The sequence below is a fragment of the Pinus tabuliformis genome, chromosome 3_2, assembly GCF_031772625.1.
Source record: "Pinus tabuliformis cultivar Carrire ecotype Pingquan chromosome 3_2, CPIR1, whole genome shotgun sequence".
Taxonomy (NCBI): Eukaryota; Viridiplantae; Streptophyta; class Pinopsida; order Pinales; family Pinaceae; genus Pinus; species Pinus tabuliformis.
The window spans coordinates 1,023,565,175-1,023,581,181 of NC_142302.1; the positions used below are offsets into that span (position 1 = coordinate 1,023,565,175).

The 16,007-nt window shown below is 40.1% G+C and overlaps 1 protein-coding gene across 1 annotated transcript in view; it reads left to right on the top strand.

Moving 5' to 3' along the window:
- The window catches only part of LOC149184069 (uncharacterized), a 141,533-nt gene extending 125,574 nt beyond the window's left edge, over positions 1-15,959 (top strand). Inside the window, exons 3-6 of the mRNA XM_089418834.1 lie at positions 14,327-14,495; positions 14,957-15,055; positions 15,382-15,464; positions 15,548-15,959. Of these exons, the coding sequence (XP_089274960.1) occupies positions 14,327-14,495; positions 14,957-15,055; positions 15,382-15,464; positions 15,548-15,668 (472 nt within the window). The 3' untranslated portion in view covers positions 15,669-15,959. The remainder of the gene's footprint in view (positions 1-14,326; positions 14,496-14,956; positions 15,056-15,381; positions 15,465-15,547) is intronic.
- The last annotated feature ends 48 nt before the right edge of the window (positions 15,960-16,007 follow it).

Genomic DNA, 16,007 nt, shown 5'->3' on the forward strand with positions numbered 1-16,007 from the left:
GATCTATGTGCTGACTGCATCTTGCTTGCTTGTTGTCCCTAGCATGCTTGCTGTTGCATGCTAGCTGTCCCTTGCATGCTAGTTGTAACATTGCATGCTTGGTGTATTTGTTGCTAAGTACCATACAACTGTCCCAACGTTAGTTAGTTGTCCCTTGCATGCTGCTCTCCTTCGGAGGTAGATGCTCTGGCTGTTCCCGACAGTTCCGGCAGTTTCGGCAGTTTCGGCAATTTTGGCTGTTCCCAGCAGTTTCGGCAATTTCCGCTGTTCCCAGCAGTTTGGCAGTTTGGGCAATTTCGGCTGTTCCCGGCAGTTTCGGCAGTTCTGGCAATTCCGACTATTCCCGGCAATTCCGGCAATTCCGGCTATTTCCAGTAGTTCCATCAATTTTCGACAGTTCTGGCTTTTCACGGCAGTTTCAGCAGTTCCCGGCAGTTCCGGCTTTTCTCGGTAGTTCCAACTTTTCTCGGCAGTTTCGGCTTTTCCCGGCAGTTCCGGCTTTTCCCGGCAGTTTCGGCAATTCCAACTATTCCCGGTAGTTCCGTCTTCTGCCCTTTGCGTCAGCGTTCCCGACAGTTCCGGCTGTTCTCGACAGTTCCGGCTATTCCCTGCAGTTTTGACAGTTCCGGCTATTCCCGGCAGTTCCGACTTTTTCGGCTTTTCCGGCTTTTCTCAGCAGTTTCGGCTTCTGCCCTCTGCATCAGCTTTCCCGCCTGTTCCGACAGTTCCCAGCAGTTCTGGCAGTTCCGGATGTTCCTAGTAGTTCCGGCAGTTCCGTCTATTCCCAACAATTCCAGCTTTTCGAGCTTTTCTTGGCAGTTCCAGCTTCTACCCTCTGGATTAGGGCAGCGTTATCCCTTAGGATCTCTCCTCCTACTAAAACCCAAAGACAAGTAGCGAGGAAGAGACCCCAAGTGTGTTGAAATGACTTGAAGGCCACCTCTATTTATACTAAAACGTTGAGCACAAGTGGGGTTTATTTGGTTGCTGGCCGACGTTGACAAATTGTCTCATAACACAAATAAATTCATATCTCCATGAATACTTATCGGAATCGGATGATCTTTACATCAATCCTACACCTCTCGATGAGAGGGATCCAAGAAAAATATCAGCTTCCATTAATAAGATGACCCACATGGAGTTTGGCCCTAGTTGCCAATTTTAACAATATAGAATCTATGTCCTTGGTCAAAGAGATTTGGATGTAAGCCTGGACATTACCTTTGATGAAGACACTGCCCTTGGGAAAGCCAGAGATCTCCCTATCCCACGAAAGGACGATGATGATGCTGCCGAAAAACAAGATGAAACTTCGATAGATGGATCGATGCCCGATGTTGATGGTCCGATGGATCCTATTGATCCACCTCCTGGTGATCCCTCTACCTCAAGGAAAAGACTTCTATGGCTTAAAGATACTCTCAAAGATGCTGAAAAACATACTGCTCCAAGAGGGACATTTCATGAAAGTAAGAAGCCGAACAGGTATCAAGGTTACTTGGTTGCCATGAGTACTATTGTTCAAGTTGAATGATGCATGTTCAAAGAAGCTGTAAAGCACCAAGTATGGAAGGATGCGATGAATGAGGACTATGAATCTATCATGACGAATGATGTCTGGGACTTGGTGCCTAGACCTAAGGACAAGTCTGTGGTCACTGGTCACCTCAAAATGGCTTTTCAAAATTAAACATGGAGCTGATGGAAGTACTTAAAAATTCAAGGCCAGGTTTGTTACTCATGGCTTCTCTCAATGTTAAAATATGCAACTGCGGTCAAATTCCTCTTTGGACAATTCATTTGATGGAGATGATGATTGCATTGAATTCCTCTTTTTGAGAGGACCAAAATCGACCTAAAGATCACTCAAATCGGATAAGGGAAAGTGTACTTATGAAGAAAAGCCCACATGTGCATATTTGATAAGGTCGACCCTTAAGCAAATTGGACACTCTTGGAAGGCTATAAATACAAGTGACCTCTACTTCATTTGGATATCATCATGAGACACTCTTTTATCTTGGTTTTTGGCTTGCACAGGTCTAAGGCAGGTCCGGGGAGGAATGGGTTCACTCTAAGGTGAAATTGCAGGGTCTGAAGCTCGAATCTCAGTTTTAAGGTTTTGAGCCACAGTCGCTGGCACAACATAGGAAGAAGTCAACCGCAGTAGCTTGCACAAAAGCTCATCCGTGCGACTGGAGCCTTCCAGTCGCACAGACAACTCTCCATCCATGCAACTGGGAGTTAGGGTTTCAGAATCTCAATCGCTCGCTTGCCACAGTACAAATTCGACCCTAGTCACTCGCTCGCCAAGCTTAAGGGAGCGACTGGGCTGCTACAGTTGCACACATGACTCCTCCTCCGTGCAATCAAGACCTAAATGATGGAATTTTAGTTGTTCGAAGATTTCGCTCAGTGACCGTGGTATTCGACAGTTGACCGCAGACAGGGACCATTCATTATAGGCTTCAGAATCAGAATTTTGATTATAAGCATTGATGGGTTCATTTTATGGATATTGTTTAGTTGATTATTGCTGGATAGGTTTATGATTGAGGACATAAATTATTTTACTCTCATTTACTGAATCATTCAATGACGATCTAATAAGAAGAAGAATTTGAAAGTGTTTTCCCCATAGTGGGTTTTGCCCTAGTCTCCGACCAATCCTGGTGTCTATATGTGTGAATGCTTTTCTTCTATTGTTCCTTTATGTTCCGCTGCATTGATGATGATGATGATATTGTTCTTTCTACATAGTTGCATTTGTTATTGTATAATGATGTAAGTCTGAATAATGTTATGATGTCATGGGGTGAAAATAATATGGAAATGAAAAAACATGCAATTATCAAAGCGAAGACCAATATAGCCCTAAGAAAAATTAACATGGTTTCAGAGCTGGGCTGAAGAAAAATCATGGAGATCACCCCTTGAATGACACCATTGAAGGATGCAAGAAAGGATGGAGGAGACCTAAAAGAATTCTAGGGTTTGAAGGAAACCCTAGGCAATTTGGTTATTAGGGTTTGATGGATATTATGAGGTTAAGGTTTGAGAGAAACCCTGGTCTATGGCAAATATATGATATATGAAATCTAGAAACCCTAACATGGTCAAAGTGAAGATGTTCAAGCACTTGTGTCAAATTTGATGAAGCCATAGATGGGATAGTCTCTATTAGGCCTGGTTGCTGATAGAGTTGGTTGAAATATTGAAGGCAACATTGTTATATGGACAATGGACAATGATGGCTCTTGAAGGCTAGTTCAAGAGAGAGATGATCACCTCTCATTGAAGATAAATACTTTTCAATTTATGGTACTTCTTTAAGTCTTTACTTTTGTTTAGACTTATGGATCTGATTATTGTTTTGATTATTAGTTATGCTTCCTGCATATATATTTGGATGCTTCTAACTTCTTGATGAGTTGTGATAAGTGGATCCTTTTTGAGGATCATGGCTAGTTCAGGAAGAGGGATCTGATGAAAAGGTGACAAAGCACTACAAGCTGCCTATGTAAAATAAGAGGTGCACAAGTATTTGAATACAACAAGGTATGCATGGTATATTGTTTCAGTTGTAATATTGGATGGCAAGGTAAGCCCTAAGGTATGATGAGAATGTCTCCTTCACAAATGGCTCATGCATATGAAAATGATTTGGATTCATGGCTCTTATGATGAAATGATGCTTGATAATGACTTAGAACTTTGACTCGATGCTAAGATATGTTTTGGGCTATGATGACTAATGATTTGATTTGACGACTGATAATTTGCCTTGACAACAATGATATATGAGCATAGTGACTTCCAATGACTTATATTGGTATTTTGTGTTGAAATCTTTAGCTTTGACACATTGGTTGAAGTGTAAACAATTGTGATTCAGTATGAAGCTATCTCTCAATGAGTGGATGGAACCTGCATAACTTATCCTTGGTGCATGCATTTGCATCTAGTGACAAAAATGATTTATATTATGAGGATGACTTAATAAAGTTTGGTTTGATATTGCTTAATAATCGACAATTTGTTGATAGATGAAATCATAACTTGATGTTTCGATATGAGCTCTAATGGTCTAAAGAATTTAATACAAATGATATTGATGAGTTTGATATTAGTTTTGATCTGACAACATTGGTTCATGTAAGGCTAAGCATATTGCTTTGGTAAAGTGTTATGTTTGCAGAAAGCATTGTATGAAGCAAGCTCCCGAAGCCGGGTATGTCTGTATTGACAGTTACTTGGTGAAGCCAAGAAGATGTGTCGATCCAAACCTCTACTTCAAAAGTGTTCCAAAGTATGACTTTGATTTTCTGTTTTATATACTGATGGTCTACTCTTGACAGGTAATGAGCCTCTGATGATCAAAGTAAGAGGGAGATGGCTTTTGAAGCTCGAAATAATGAATCATGGCATGATGAATCAATTTCTGAAGTTTGAAAAAGAAAATCTATATTGAAGCTATTGAAGAATTGTTGGAAAGTGGAAATGAAAATCCTTGTAAACTCCGATTGAATTTCAAGAAGTTGTGAAGAGATATTATTGAACTTGACTTGGAAATTGCTAGTTGATTAAAGCATTGATGTTATGTTTTGAACACCAGTTCATATATATATGATATACACTGAGCCTGAGGGAATTCATGATTGAGCAACTTCATAGACATTGAGTTGCCGCCAAACACCCTTCGAGATACTTGCATGGGGCAATCTATTTTTTATCTGAGATTTTATGTGATATATGACTGCATGGATGTACTGATGATGATTGGGATCGTTAGTAATGAGATGAGCACATCTGAGTGCTGCCTTAGTATAAGATCTTCCATGATGTTTTGGATGAGAAGTCCGTAGCTTTAAGCACGTCCGAGGTGGGGTACGATGGTGCTAGCATGGTTAGCTATGAGGCAGGACGAAGAAGCTTTTTGGAGAGATGTTTGAGAAAGTTTTGGATATGACATGAATACATTGCATTGACATTGAGTGGATCTGATTGGCAGAGAATCCCATATATAGTTGGGACTGAGATACCTTCATATATTAAGACAATGCTGTTGTACGAGACAAGCTTAGGCTTGTGGTTGGCACCTCCTTGAGAGGGAGGATGACTATGGTATCCTTTTTGTGATATATATATATATATATATATATATATATATTTTGTTCTAATATGATATTTGATTTGATGTCATGTATGAACAAGAGACAACTGCTATTAAGACATGATGATTACCAGATATGAGTACGATGATATGTTGTTGATCTATAGAAAGCATCGCTGATCGAGGACAATGAGCCAACTCTTCCTCCCTTGTTTGAGCTCCTAGGGTGTGAAATTGAGATGGAGGGCTCCTGGGGTTGAGGGAACTCTAGGCAATAGGGTATCATCCCTATTTTCATAGGGTCGGAGATGTTGCTCCCCTCTCTTGGTCTTTGCAAAGTATAGCTCAGTTGGCATCATACCCACAAGCAGGGCTTGTTGGGAATACCGCTCCCCGTCTAGCCAACGGGTTGAGAGTGTACTTGGGGTGTACAACCCAAGTTGATTATGATGCAGGTGTTCTATCGCATGACTATTACGGGTCATTGATGGGAAGATCAGTAGGCAGTATGATGGGTTGAGTAGTAGCTTCCCTACATCACGTATTGCTCAATATGGGGTCGTAGACGTTTCACTCCCCCATGAGATTCTGGGTTGAGATTGAGTTCCCCGATGTGGTTCCAAGTTGATATGTGCTTTTGTTGACATGCTCTCCGATGATGATGCGGGTCATAGATTTAGCTCCCGGCCGATATCCCCGGGTAGTAGCCCGTTGGCAAAGATTTTGGGTAGTAGCCGATGGATAGAGGGTGGTAGATTGAGCTCCGCTTTGATGTCAAAATTCTTCTTTTAGATTCGAGAATGTTCAACACATGAGCATGCACAATCAAGAGATAAGCAGGAATAAGCAAGAGATGAATCAAGATGATCAATGACAGTACGTGATGATGAGATACTTGAAATTGGATATGATTTGTTGATAGGATACGCATGTCATGATTTAGGTGGAATTCTCCCTAGTTGAGAGGGAGTGTTAAAATATGCAATTGCGGTCAAATTCCACTTTGGACAACTCATTTGATGGATATGATGATTGCATTGAATTCCTCTTTTCGAGAGGACCAAAATCAACCTAAAGATCATTCAAATCGGATAAGGGAAAGGGTATTTATGAAGAAAAACCCACATGCATATTTGATAAGGTCGGCCCTAAAGCAAATTGGACACTCTTGGAAGGCTATAAATACAAGTGACCTCTACTTCATTTGGATATCATCATGAGACACTCTTCTGTCTTGGTTTTGGCTTGCACAGGTCTAAGGCAAGTCTGCGGAGGAATGGGTTTGCTCTAAGGTGAAATTGCAAGGTCCAAAGCTCGCATCTTAATTTTAGGGTTTTGGGCCTCAGTCGCTAGCACAACATAGGAAGAAGTCAACCACAATCGCTTGCACAGAAGCTCATCCGTGCGACTGGAAGGCTCCATCCATGAGATTGGGAGTTAGGGTTTCAAAATCTCAGTCGCTCGCTTGCCACAGTCCAGATCCGACCCCAATCGTTCACTCGCTAGGCTTAAGGGGGTGATTGGGCTGCTACAGTCACACACATGACTCCTCCGTGCGACCGGGACCTAAATGATGGAATTTCAGTTGTTCGAAGATTTCGCTCAACGACCGCAGTATTCGATAGTTGATCACAGACAGGGACAGTTCATTATAGGGTTCAGAATCAGAATTTTCAGTATAAGCATTGATGGGTTCATTTTATGGATATTGTTTAGTTGATTATTGTTGGATAGGTTTATGATTGAAGATATGGATTATTGTACTCTCATTTATTGAATCATTCAATGACGATCTAATAAGAAGAAGAATTTGAAAGGGTTTTCCCCATAGTGGGTTTTGCCCTAGTCTTCAACCAATCCTAGTGTCTCTATGTGTGAATGCTTTTCTTCTATTGTTCCTTTATGTTCCGCTGCATTGATGATGATGATATTGTTTTTTCTACATAGTTGCATATGTTGTTGAATAATGATGTAAATCTGAATAATGTTATGATGTCATGGGGTGAAAATAATATGGAAATGAAAAAAAATGCAATTATTAAAGCAAAGAACAATATAGCCCTAAGAAAAATTAACACTCAAAAGGAAGGAGTGGACCATGACGAATTATTTGTATTAATCGCCCGATATACCACTATCCGATCTATTATTGCTCTCGCTGCAAATCAATGATGGAGCCTACATCAAATGGACGCTAAGACTACTTTCTTGCATGGCTCGCTTAAGGAGGAAGTCTACTTGGAACAACCGCAGGGGTTTGAAGTACAAGATAGAATGACAAATGTCTGCTGGCTAAAGAAAGCCCTCTATGGGTTAAAGCAAGCCCCCAGGGCTTGGTATGAGAGGATTGATAGCTATCTTATGAAGCTGGGATTTACAAGGAGCTATATAATCCAAGGAGCCATACTTCAAGGTTGAAAAGGACATGCCTCTTATTTTGGTCCTTTATGTTGACGATCTCTTTCTGATTGGTTTAGACACTCTCATTTATCAATGCAAGAGGGAGTTGACTTCCGAGTTCGAGATGAAGGACCTAGGACTGATGCATTACTTCCTAGGCCTGGAGGTCTGGCAAAAGCTAGGCGAGATTTTCCTTTCTCAAGGAAAATACATTGTGAAGCTACTAGAGAGATGTGGGATGATCGAATGCGAGTCTGTGTCTACTCCGATGAAACTTAACTTCAAGAAGCTATGTGGAAGTGCTGCTGGGCCCGAATTGGCAAACCCTTTTGAATATAGACAACTTGTGGGGGCCCTGATGTTCTTGGTAAACTCTCGATCGGACATATGCTTCGCTATAAATACTGAGTCAATTTATGGTTGAGCCTCATCACATACATTGGATTGTTACTAAGAATCTCTTGAGATATATCCGTGACACAATCAATTATGGGCTAAAATACACTGCCGGGAATTTGAGGCTACATGGATATTCTAATGCTGATGGGGCTGGCAGTGTGGTGGATAGAAAGAGAATGTTAGAATGTTGTTTCTAATTGGGATCTGCTTTGATTTCTTGGATGAGCAGGAAGCAGAAATCAGTCGCTGTAAGCACTACGAGGCCGAATACATTACAGCTAATATGACCTATTGTGAAGCTGTTTGGTTGAGGAAGCTCTTCAGTGAGCTATCTAAGCACGTGCTGGATACCATTGTTATCTATTGCGATAACCAGAGTGGGATTCGCCTTTCAGAGAATCCTGTGTTCCACGACCACTCCAAGCACATTGATATCAGGTACCACTTTATCCGAGATATGGTACAACGGGGAGCAATAAGGCTCCAACACATCAGGACTGATGAGCAGGTTGCTGACATCCTCACAAAGCCCTTGGGGAAGGTCAAGTTCTTAACCTTCCGAGAGAGACTTGGAGTCGTGGGAGGACCCTCCCTTGAGGGTCCCGCTTGAGTTGGACATTGAGCTCTGGGAGCTCCTGGGGGCTTGGGGTACTTCTGGAGCTATGTGAGACCGTAGGGTGAGTGGTTGACCTTCTCCTATAGGTACGCTGTGGGTGAGTGGTTCACCTTCCCCTGTGATACCCCATGGTTATATATGAGAGCATAGGGTGAGTGGTTCACCTTCCCCTATGGCTGATGATATATGTATAGGATGAGTGATTCACCTTCTCTAATGGCATATGAGCAGGATGAGTGGTTCACCATCTCTTGCGGATGCCCAAACATACATCCTACCCATGTAGTCTGGGACTCTTGGGAAGTACCTCTCATTTGGCCAAAGAGTTGGGAAAAGAGGATAGGGACCATAGCACTACAGATGGACACATCGTGTATTGCCACACTCCCTATGTCTAGGATTCATGATGTTCAACAACTTGATCATTCAGGATCAAGTCTGATTGGGGTTCTACCCCTGGTTATGTGGATTGACTTTAGTCAGTGGAGAGTGGCAAGGTCTTGTGACTCACTCTCAATCGATTCTTCTTCATTATCTATATTAGTGTTCAACAAAGTTGAGACGAGATGCAGAGATGGTTCATGATGATAGGATGGCATGATGATCGATGGTCTGATATTGGCAAGTGGAATTATCCCTAGTTGAGAGGGAGTGTTAAAATTTGCAACTAGGGTCAGATTCCACTTTGGACAGATCATTTGATGGAGATAGTTATTGCATCTAATTCCTCTTTTCGAGAGGGCCAAAATCGACCTAAAGTCACCCAAATCGGACAAGGAGAAATGTGTTTTTGAAGTGAATCCCACACTTGTGTAAATTGTCGAGGTCTACCACACATCATGTAGGCTCATGAAGCTCAAGCAACATGTCTTTTGACCCTCAACGACTTGTATAATAAGGATGACCTCAAACCTCATTTGGCACTTGATCTTCTCACACGTGTGGCAGAAAGGAGGATGAATTTCAAGAGGCCGAATTTCAGATCTGTTGCAGGGTTTGACTAGTGTTGACCAAGGGCCATTTGACCTCCTTTGACTGTTTTTTTCTGGGAGAATTTTTGTTTGGGCAGGCCAAGTTTTTGGGCACACAAATAGAGGCAAAAGGAGCACTTTAACGTGCGTTGACAGCAAAAGTTGACTACAGGTCGACCGATTTTGACAACTGATTTGTTGATTGTTTTGGGCTGACTTTGATCTGCAAGAGAGGACGAGTTCTTCTCTCCTTTGACCAAGCTCTTATGGAGAAGTTTGACCAGACTTTGACTACCATTGATTTTCTGGTTAGGGCTGATTTGACTGTTGTTGACTGAGGGAAAAATTGTAGATTTGACAAGGCTGTTTTGGACAGTGTTTTTGATCATCTATTGGCAAGTCAATTTTGACTTTATTGTACTCTCTCTCTCTACTGAACATTTGATATAATAATAAGAAGAATTGATCAAAGGGTTTTCCCCATCTTGGGGTTTTTCCTTGGTATTCGCCAAATACTAGTGTTCTCTTGCCTTGGCTTTTCTTCTACATCTATTGTTTATGTTCTATCTATAGTTACTGTCAATGTAATTAATGGTTAATGTGATTGCTATTGGTAATTAAGTGAAAATTGTCATTGGGTTGATAAAAGGACATTGGAGTATTTGTTGCAAGCATAAATCATACCATTGTTAACTAAAATTAACACGTGGACCCCAGTTTTGTGTTTGGGGTACAAAGTTGGTCTCATGGGTCTCTTGGTGGTAGACTGTATAATAATTTGTATCTGCTCCATTGTTGAGGGCTTGGAGAATGGTGCTAGCCCTCCCACGTCTCAAGGGTGAGACAAACTTCATGTGGGTCTCAGATCAACTGCCAACCCTTGTGTATACTGCTAAGCTGACTGGGGCATGCTGGTCCAAGTGCATCATCTCGTGAATAATAGGTGGCAAGGTGCAGACGATGGTGCTGTAGGTGCCCATGGAGTGAAGTAATGATGCTCTACAAGTAGAGGAGTCCCATGGCTCTGAACGCTTTACTTGAAGGATGTCATATACTCCTCTAGTGGACTTAGGCCCTAGTTAAGTTGCCCAACCCATGATGAAACCACCTACCAATCACATATAATGTCTAGTGCTGCATCCTCACCATTAGGTACAATAATTCATTAGTGCATCTAAGTGAACCAAGCTTGTTAATCAAGGGCACATTAAGACTTCATATGGGACTTCTCTTCCAAATTTGGGGCTTTAATCTTGTAATAGTGTTACCTCCCTAGGTAGGAGTGGTTAATAGACGACCCTATTAGGTGTTCCTAGCCCCTAAGGGGAAAGATAGGTCCCAGGTACATCCTTCAATTAATAGGTGGCATGTGAATGATGATGAAATGGATGGGGACACGGGGATCTCAAGGCCAAATGCCATGGGTACAAGGATAGCAATGATGAGGGATGTCCACATATTGGGTATATAGATGTAGGAGGGAGCAATTGTGGATACATGAGTTACCTCGACTTTTATTTTTTTTCACCCCTCTATATGTGCCTTTCTCCTTGTCTTGATTTTTCCTTTGTATTACTGCTCGGGGCTCCAAGAAATGAGAGCATGCTGTGAATGATGTAGAGCAGTTATTACCCCCTTAAGGTGGGGCAATTCATCGCCCACTAGGGGTTGGGATGTGCATGGGTTCCTTAATGATGTGAGGGGCACTCATGGGCCCTAAGAACCAGGGTGATGACCATGATAAGGGGTAGAGCTCATGTTTGGCTTTTGCCCATGTGCTATATTAAATGTCCTGACCATCTTTTGCATTTTATAATATTCTTTTTCTTTTGTTTCTTGCTTGTGGCCATGATATGCTTTTAACTTTCTTTTAGCTACATCAACCTCTAGGGCAACATTTCTAGGTTCAACCTAGATATGTGGAGAAGGGGAGGGGGTGTGCCAATGCCTTGTGGACCTAGTGGTCATGTGGACCCAGAGAAGGAATATGATAAAATAGGGCTTGTAATGTACAGAGAGGAGTGAAAAATGTGGAACGAGAAAACATGCCCATGCTACCAAAATCTGGGTTTCCCAAGTAGTGCCCTTACTAGAGCCATAGGCCAATAGGGGAGGTCCCATGGGACTAGGATTGAGGATTAACCTCCCATTTTAGGTGAGGGAACAAAACCATGGTTAAAGCCCTTCCTTTTTCCAAGTTACCCAATTATCCATGCCCAATGAAAAATAAGCAGAAGCACCCGATTTCACATTGAAAAACATACCTTTGGGTTGGATTGCCCACCTTCTAACATATGCTCTTAATAGATAGGTGAGGAAACATATAACTAATGCAGGGAGCAAAGATAAAGTGGCACATCACATTGGCTATAGGTGGCTCTCAGGGGTTGCTCGCTGCTGGCTGAAGAAGATGACTAGGAAAGAAGCTCTCCTAGGGGTCCCCAATTTTGGTGGGTAACAAGTCCTTTTCCACCCAATCATTGAGATGTCTTCTCAATGCCTTGTGCATTATGTGTCTTCTCCTTTAGCCTAGTCTTTCTTTTATAAGCTTTAGTTGTTGACCAAATCCACAACTCTAATCTCCAAAGTGATTGACATTTGAGATTAGATCTCAACATCACTTGAGATCGATAGTTGAGATTCATCTAATTCATTAATGCAAAAACCTTTGCATTTTATTATTAACTCATGTTTGTCTTATAAACGAAATTACTTTAATCACTAAAGTAATTGCTAAGGTTAAGGGTGTATTAAGTGAGTTCCACATGCCTAGATACTTAGGCCTATGCAGAAGTACCTGTTTGAGCTATAGGCATCAACATGGAGTCCTCATGAACTCAGGGTTCTAGTGAGACTTCTCTGAGTGACATGTGAGCACTTTCTATTTTGACCAATACTTGCATGTCAATTTTGATTGCAGATTCAGATTCCTTGCTGAAAGACAGAATCCAATGAGTATGGTTTCATGAGAATCCAGACATTTCTATTTTTAGTAGTGGCTGCATGTTAGATCTAGTTGTCTTTGGATTCCCTACTAAAAATTGAGTTTGATGTTTTCGTTATAAGCCAAGACATTTCTATTTTTAGTAATCTTTACTTGGTAGCGTTGACAGCATATTTGGACTCCCCATGGGATTTTGAGTTTGATAAGTATAATGTTATGGACATGCAGACAATTTTCTATTTTTAATGGTGCCTATTTTTAGGGGTGCTATATTTGGTAGGGTACCCCTATATGTTTCAGACATTTTCTATTTTTCCTATTTTTTAGGGGGCTGTTTTTTTTGGCATGTATATTTATAGTAGGGTGACATATGGCTGTCTGAGAGGTTGAAACATGGCAATTTCTGGAGTGGACAAGTGGCAACGAGTCATCAATGATGTGGCAAAGTGCATGAATAATTTGCATGATTGGAGGGAGGTATGATGTGGCATTGTTAGCAATTTATTTTTCCTCCAATCTATTTCCTCTCTCCTAATGCGCTTTACCCCAAAATTATGCCAGGATATTTTTAATCCAGTAGAATAAGCCAAAATTGCCTAAGGATATTTTTAGCCTAGTTTGAATTAACTAAGGATATGTTTATCAAGTTGACTTTGCTAAAATTACTTCAGAGATATTTTCGGTCCAATTTGAAAATGCCAAAATTATGTAAGGATATTTTTATCTCAGGTCGAATTTACTCAAAATACTCAAGGATACTTTTTACCCAAGTTGAATTTGCTAAATTTGTGCTCAAGGATATTTTTATCTCATGACAACTCAGAACTACTTCAACTGAACTCAAGCATGTGCCATTTCAGTCAGTTTTTTCCTCCAATTTAGTTCAATTAGATGGTACAAGGATATTTTTATCTCATGACAACTCAGAACTACTTCAACTGAACTCAAGCATGTGCCATTTCAGTCAGTTTTTTCCTCCAATTTAGTTCAATTAGATGGTGAGTTGATTCTACCTCAGTGATTCAGTGGCACCTTTGATTTGAGTTGTCCCTTACAAATGCTTGGTCATAACAATCTTCTAAGATATATTTTAAGAAAAAAAAGGAACAAGAAAATTCCCTGAAAGGTTTCTCAGTCTTATTAAGCAACCCCTTTACGAATTAAAAGTAATTTAGAAAAATGGGCAAAAATTAAAAGGTATATGTTGGAGAATATATCAACTTTGATCCCTTGTATGTCAGCATTATTGTAGTCTAAGTTAAAAGAATGGATTTTCTGCTGATGTTCACCATCTTGCTCCATTAGAGCAATATCAGACCTTTTTGTTACTCTGTTTTTCATGGAATTCCTCATGGTGTGTCTACTGTGACAAAAAAAATTGCCCAATTGAACTTGTGCATGATTATTATTGTTAATTAATTATCATTCTCACCCTTCAAGCTGCAAATCTTATTGGATGTCTTTCTTTTGGTTTGCCGTCCCATGTAATCACATAATTTGAATTTGTCATGCATTTGTTATTTTCTAGCAGTACTTTGTTTGCAAGTAATTTCCTGTGATTAGCTTTTAAATGTTCAACTTATTAACCAGAATTTAAAACTAGTACTACTCTTACATCATTAGATTAATGAATTGCAAAATGACAATTTAGTTCAACAACCTTTGTTAGTTAGTGCAACACATATAGATGAACTTTTAAATAAGACTAAGAAGGCTTGTTTGGATCTTGTGTAGACCTTGCATGTAATTTATTTTACTCTAAAGAGTGTTAACATACTCTTATGTGAAGCAAACCATCTTCTTATCTTAATTTACATGTCTCTGATAACTGTCTCAAGGCCAATTCTTGAAACTTTGTGTTTGACTATCTGTTTAAGCAGTTCTAAGAACAAAGTTCCTGTTTGGCCATTCCTTGTAATGTCATTCTTTGGCGGTGCATATGCTCTCATACCATATTTTGTATTATGGCGGCCACCACCTCCCATTGCAGACAAAGAGGAAACCGAGCGCTGGCCACTAAAAATTCTTGAGTCCAAAATAACTGCAGTGGTAAGTTCAATGATAACTCTATCATTTTGTTTGAAGTTCAGTACTGACCAACTTTCTTTCCTTCGAATTAACCACTTGTACTAATATGATATAAGTTACTTAACATAAATACAGCTCTTAAATGAGAAATAAGGCCTTTATTTATGATTCATGATCTTACAGTATGATATGAGGCCTCTATATATGTTTTACATGTGTTTTTTGTGCTTTTAAGAGAGGAGATGCTCCTTTTCTATACAGTCGAGTCTCATTGGCTTATTTTTGGTCATTAGTGGTCCTTAATATAATTTTTTTTCACAAACTATCTTCATGAAAGTGGTCATTTAAATTTTATACATTGATGTGCTTTACGGCCATATTCATCTTTAAACACTCTAATGTCTGATTTCAAGTTTATATACTCTAATGTTGGTTTCTCCTTTTGCTTTGAAACTACACATGAATGAATTCCACATGCTCAGACATTGATTTTGGGAGGAGTGGTCTTGACCATCAATGCTGGACTGGCGGGAGAAGGTGCATGGAAGGAGTTCTTTCAGTACTTTAGAGAGAGCAAATTTGTAGGTTTTCCTCCTTGCCTCTATTCTCATTAGTAGCTATACAAGACTGAATGCTTAGACAAGGTGATGTCATTGACCAAGACTGCTTTGAATGCGAGAGAGATTTTATATACCCTTGACATCATAGCTCTGCTTTCCTACTTAGTGACATATAATTGTGCATCTTAGTCTGGTCTTTTGGGAATCTGGAATGAATATTTATTTTTTCCTGTGTGCAAGTCATATTCCTATGGCTACCTTATTAGTTGGAAATTTAATGGATCAAGTTTACTTAGACGATACGTCTTTGCCTAAATTTTCTATACTGACCAAATCAGTCTGTGCAGATACATGCTACCTGTATTGATTTTTTGACACTGTCAACATTGTCTCCTTTTTGGGTCTACAACGATATGACTGTTCGAAACTGGTAAGATTTTTTTGGACTGACCACCTACACATGTTTTTGTTTCAATTTGGGATGATTTAATATTAGTACTCTCTCTTTCACAGGTTTAATAAAGGATATTGGTTATTGCCATTAACATTGGTTCCATATCTTGGACCTACAATATACCTAGCATTACGCCCACCTCTTCCATCTGCCATGGTTACGGATGAGAAGAATATATGACTGCAATTCTCAGCTAAAGGGGAAGTCTGTCTCAATTCTACTCATTTTGTATTGGCAGGCAAGACAAAATCTTATTATAATCATTGTCTTGATTCAAAGCATAGCTTTTGTAGTTGAAAACATCAGACTATAGGAATTCATTGTATCTTCAGTTGTAACATTTATTGGCATGTGAATTTGCAAAGTTTGTCTAGTGGTCAACTATTTCTGCTATATGAGAATCTGTAAAATGTAGAGGAGCAAAAAAGAGAAAACAATAACAATGTACGGCACAGTGGAATGATACAACAATGACTCCCTCTCTCTCATTAATGCTCTTATTAAATACATGTAGGATCT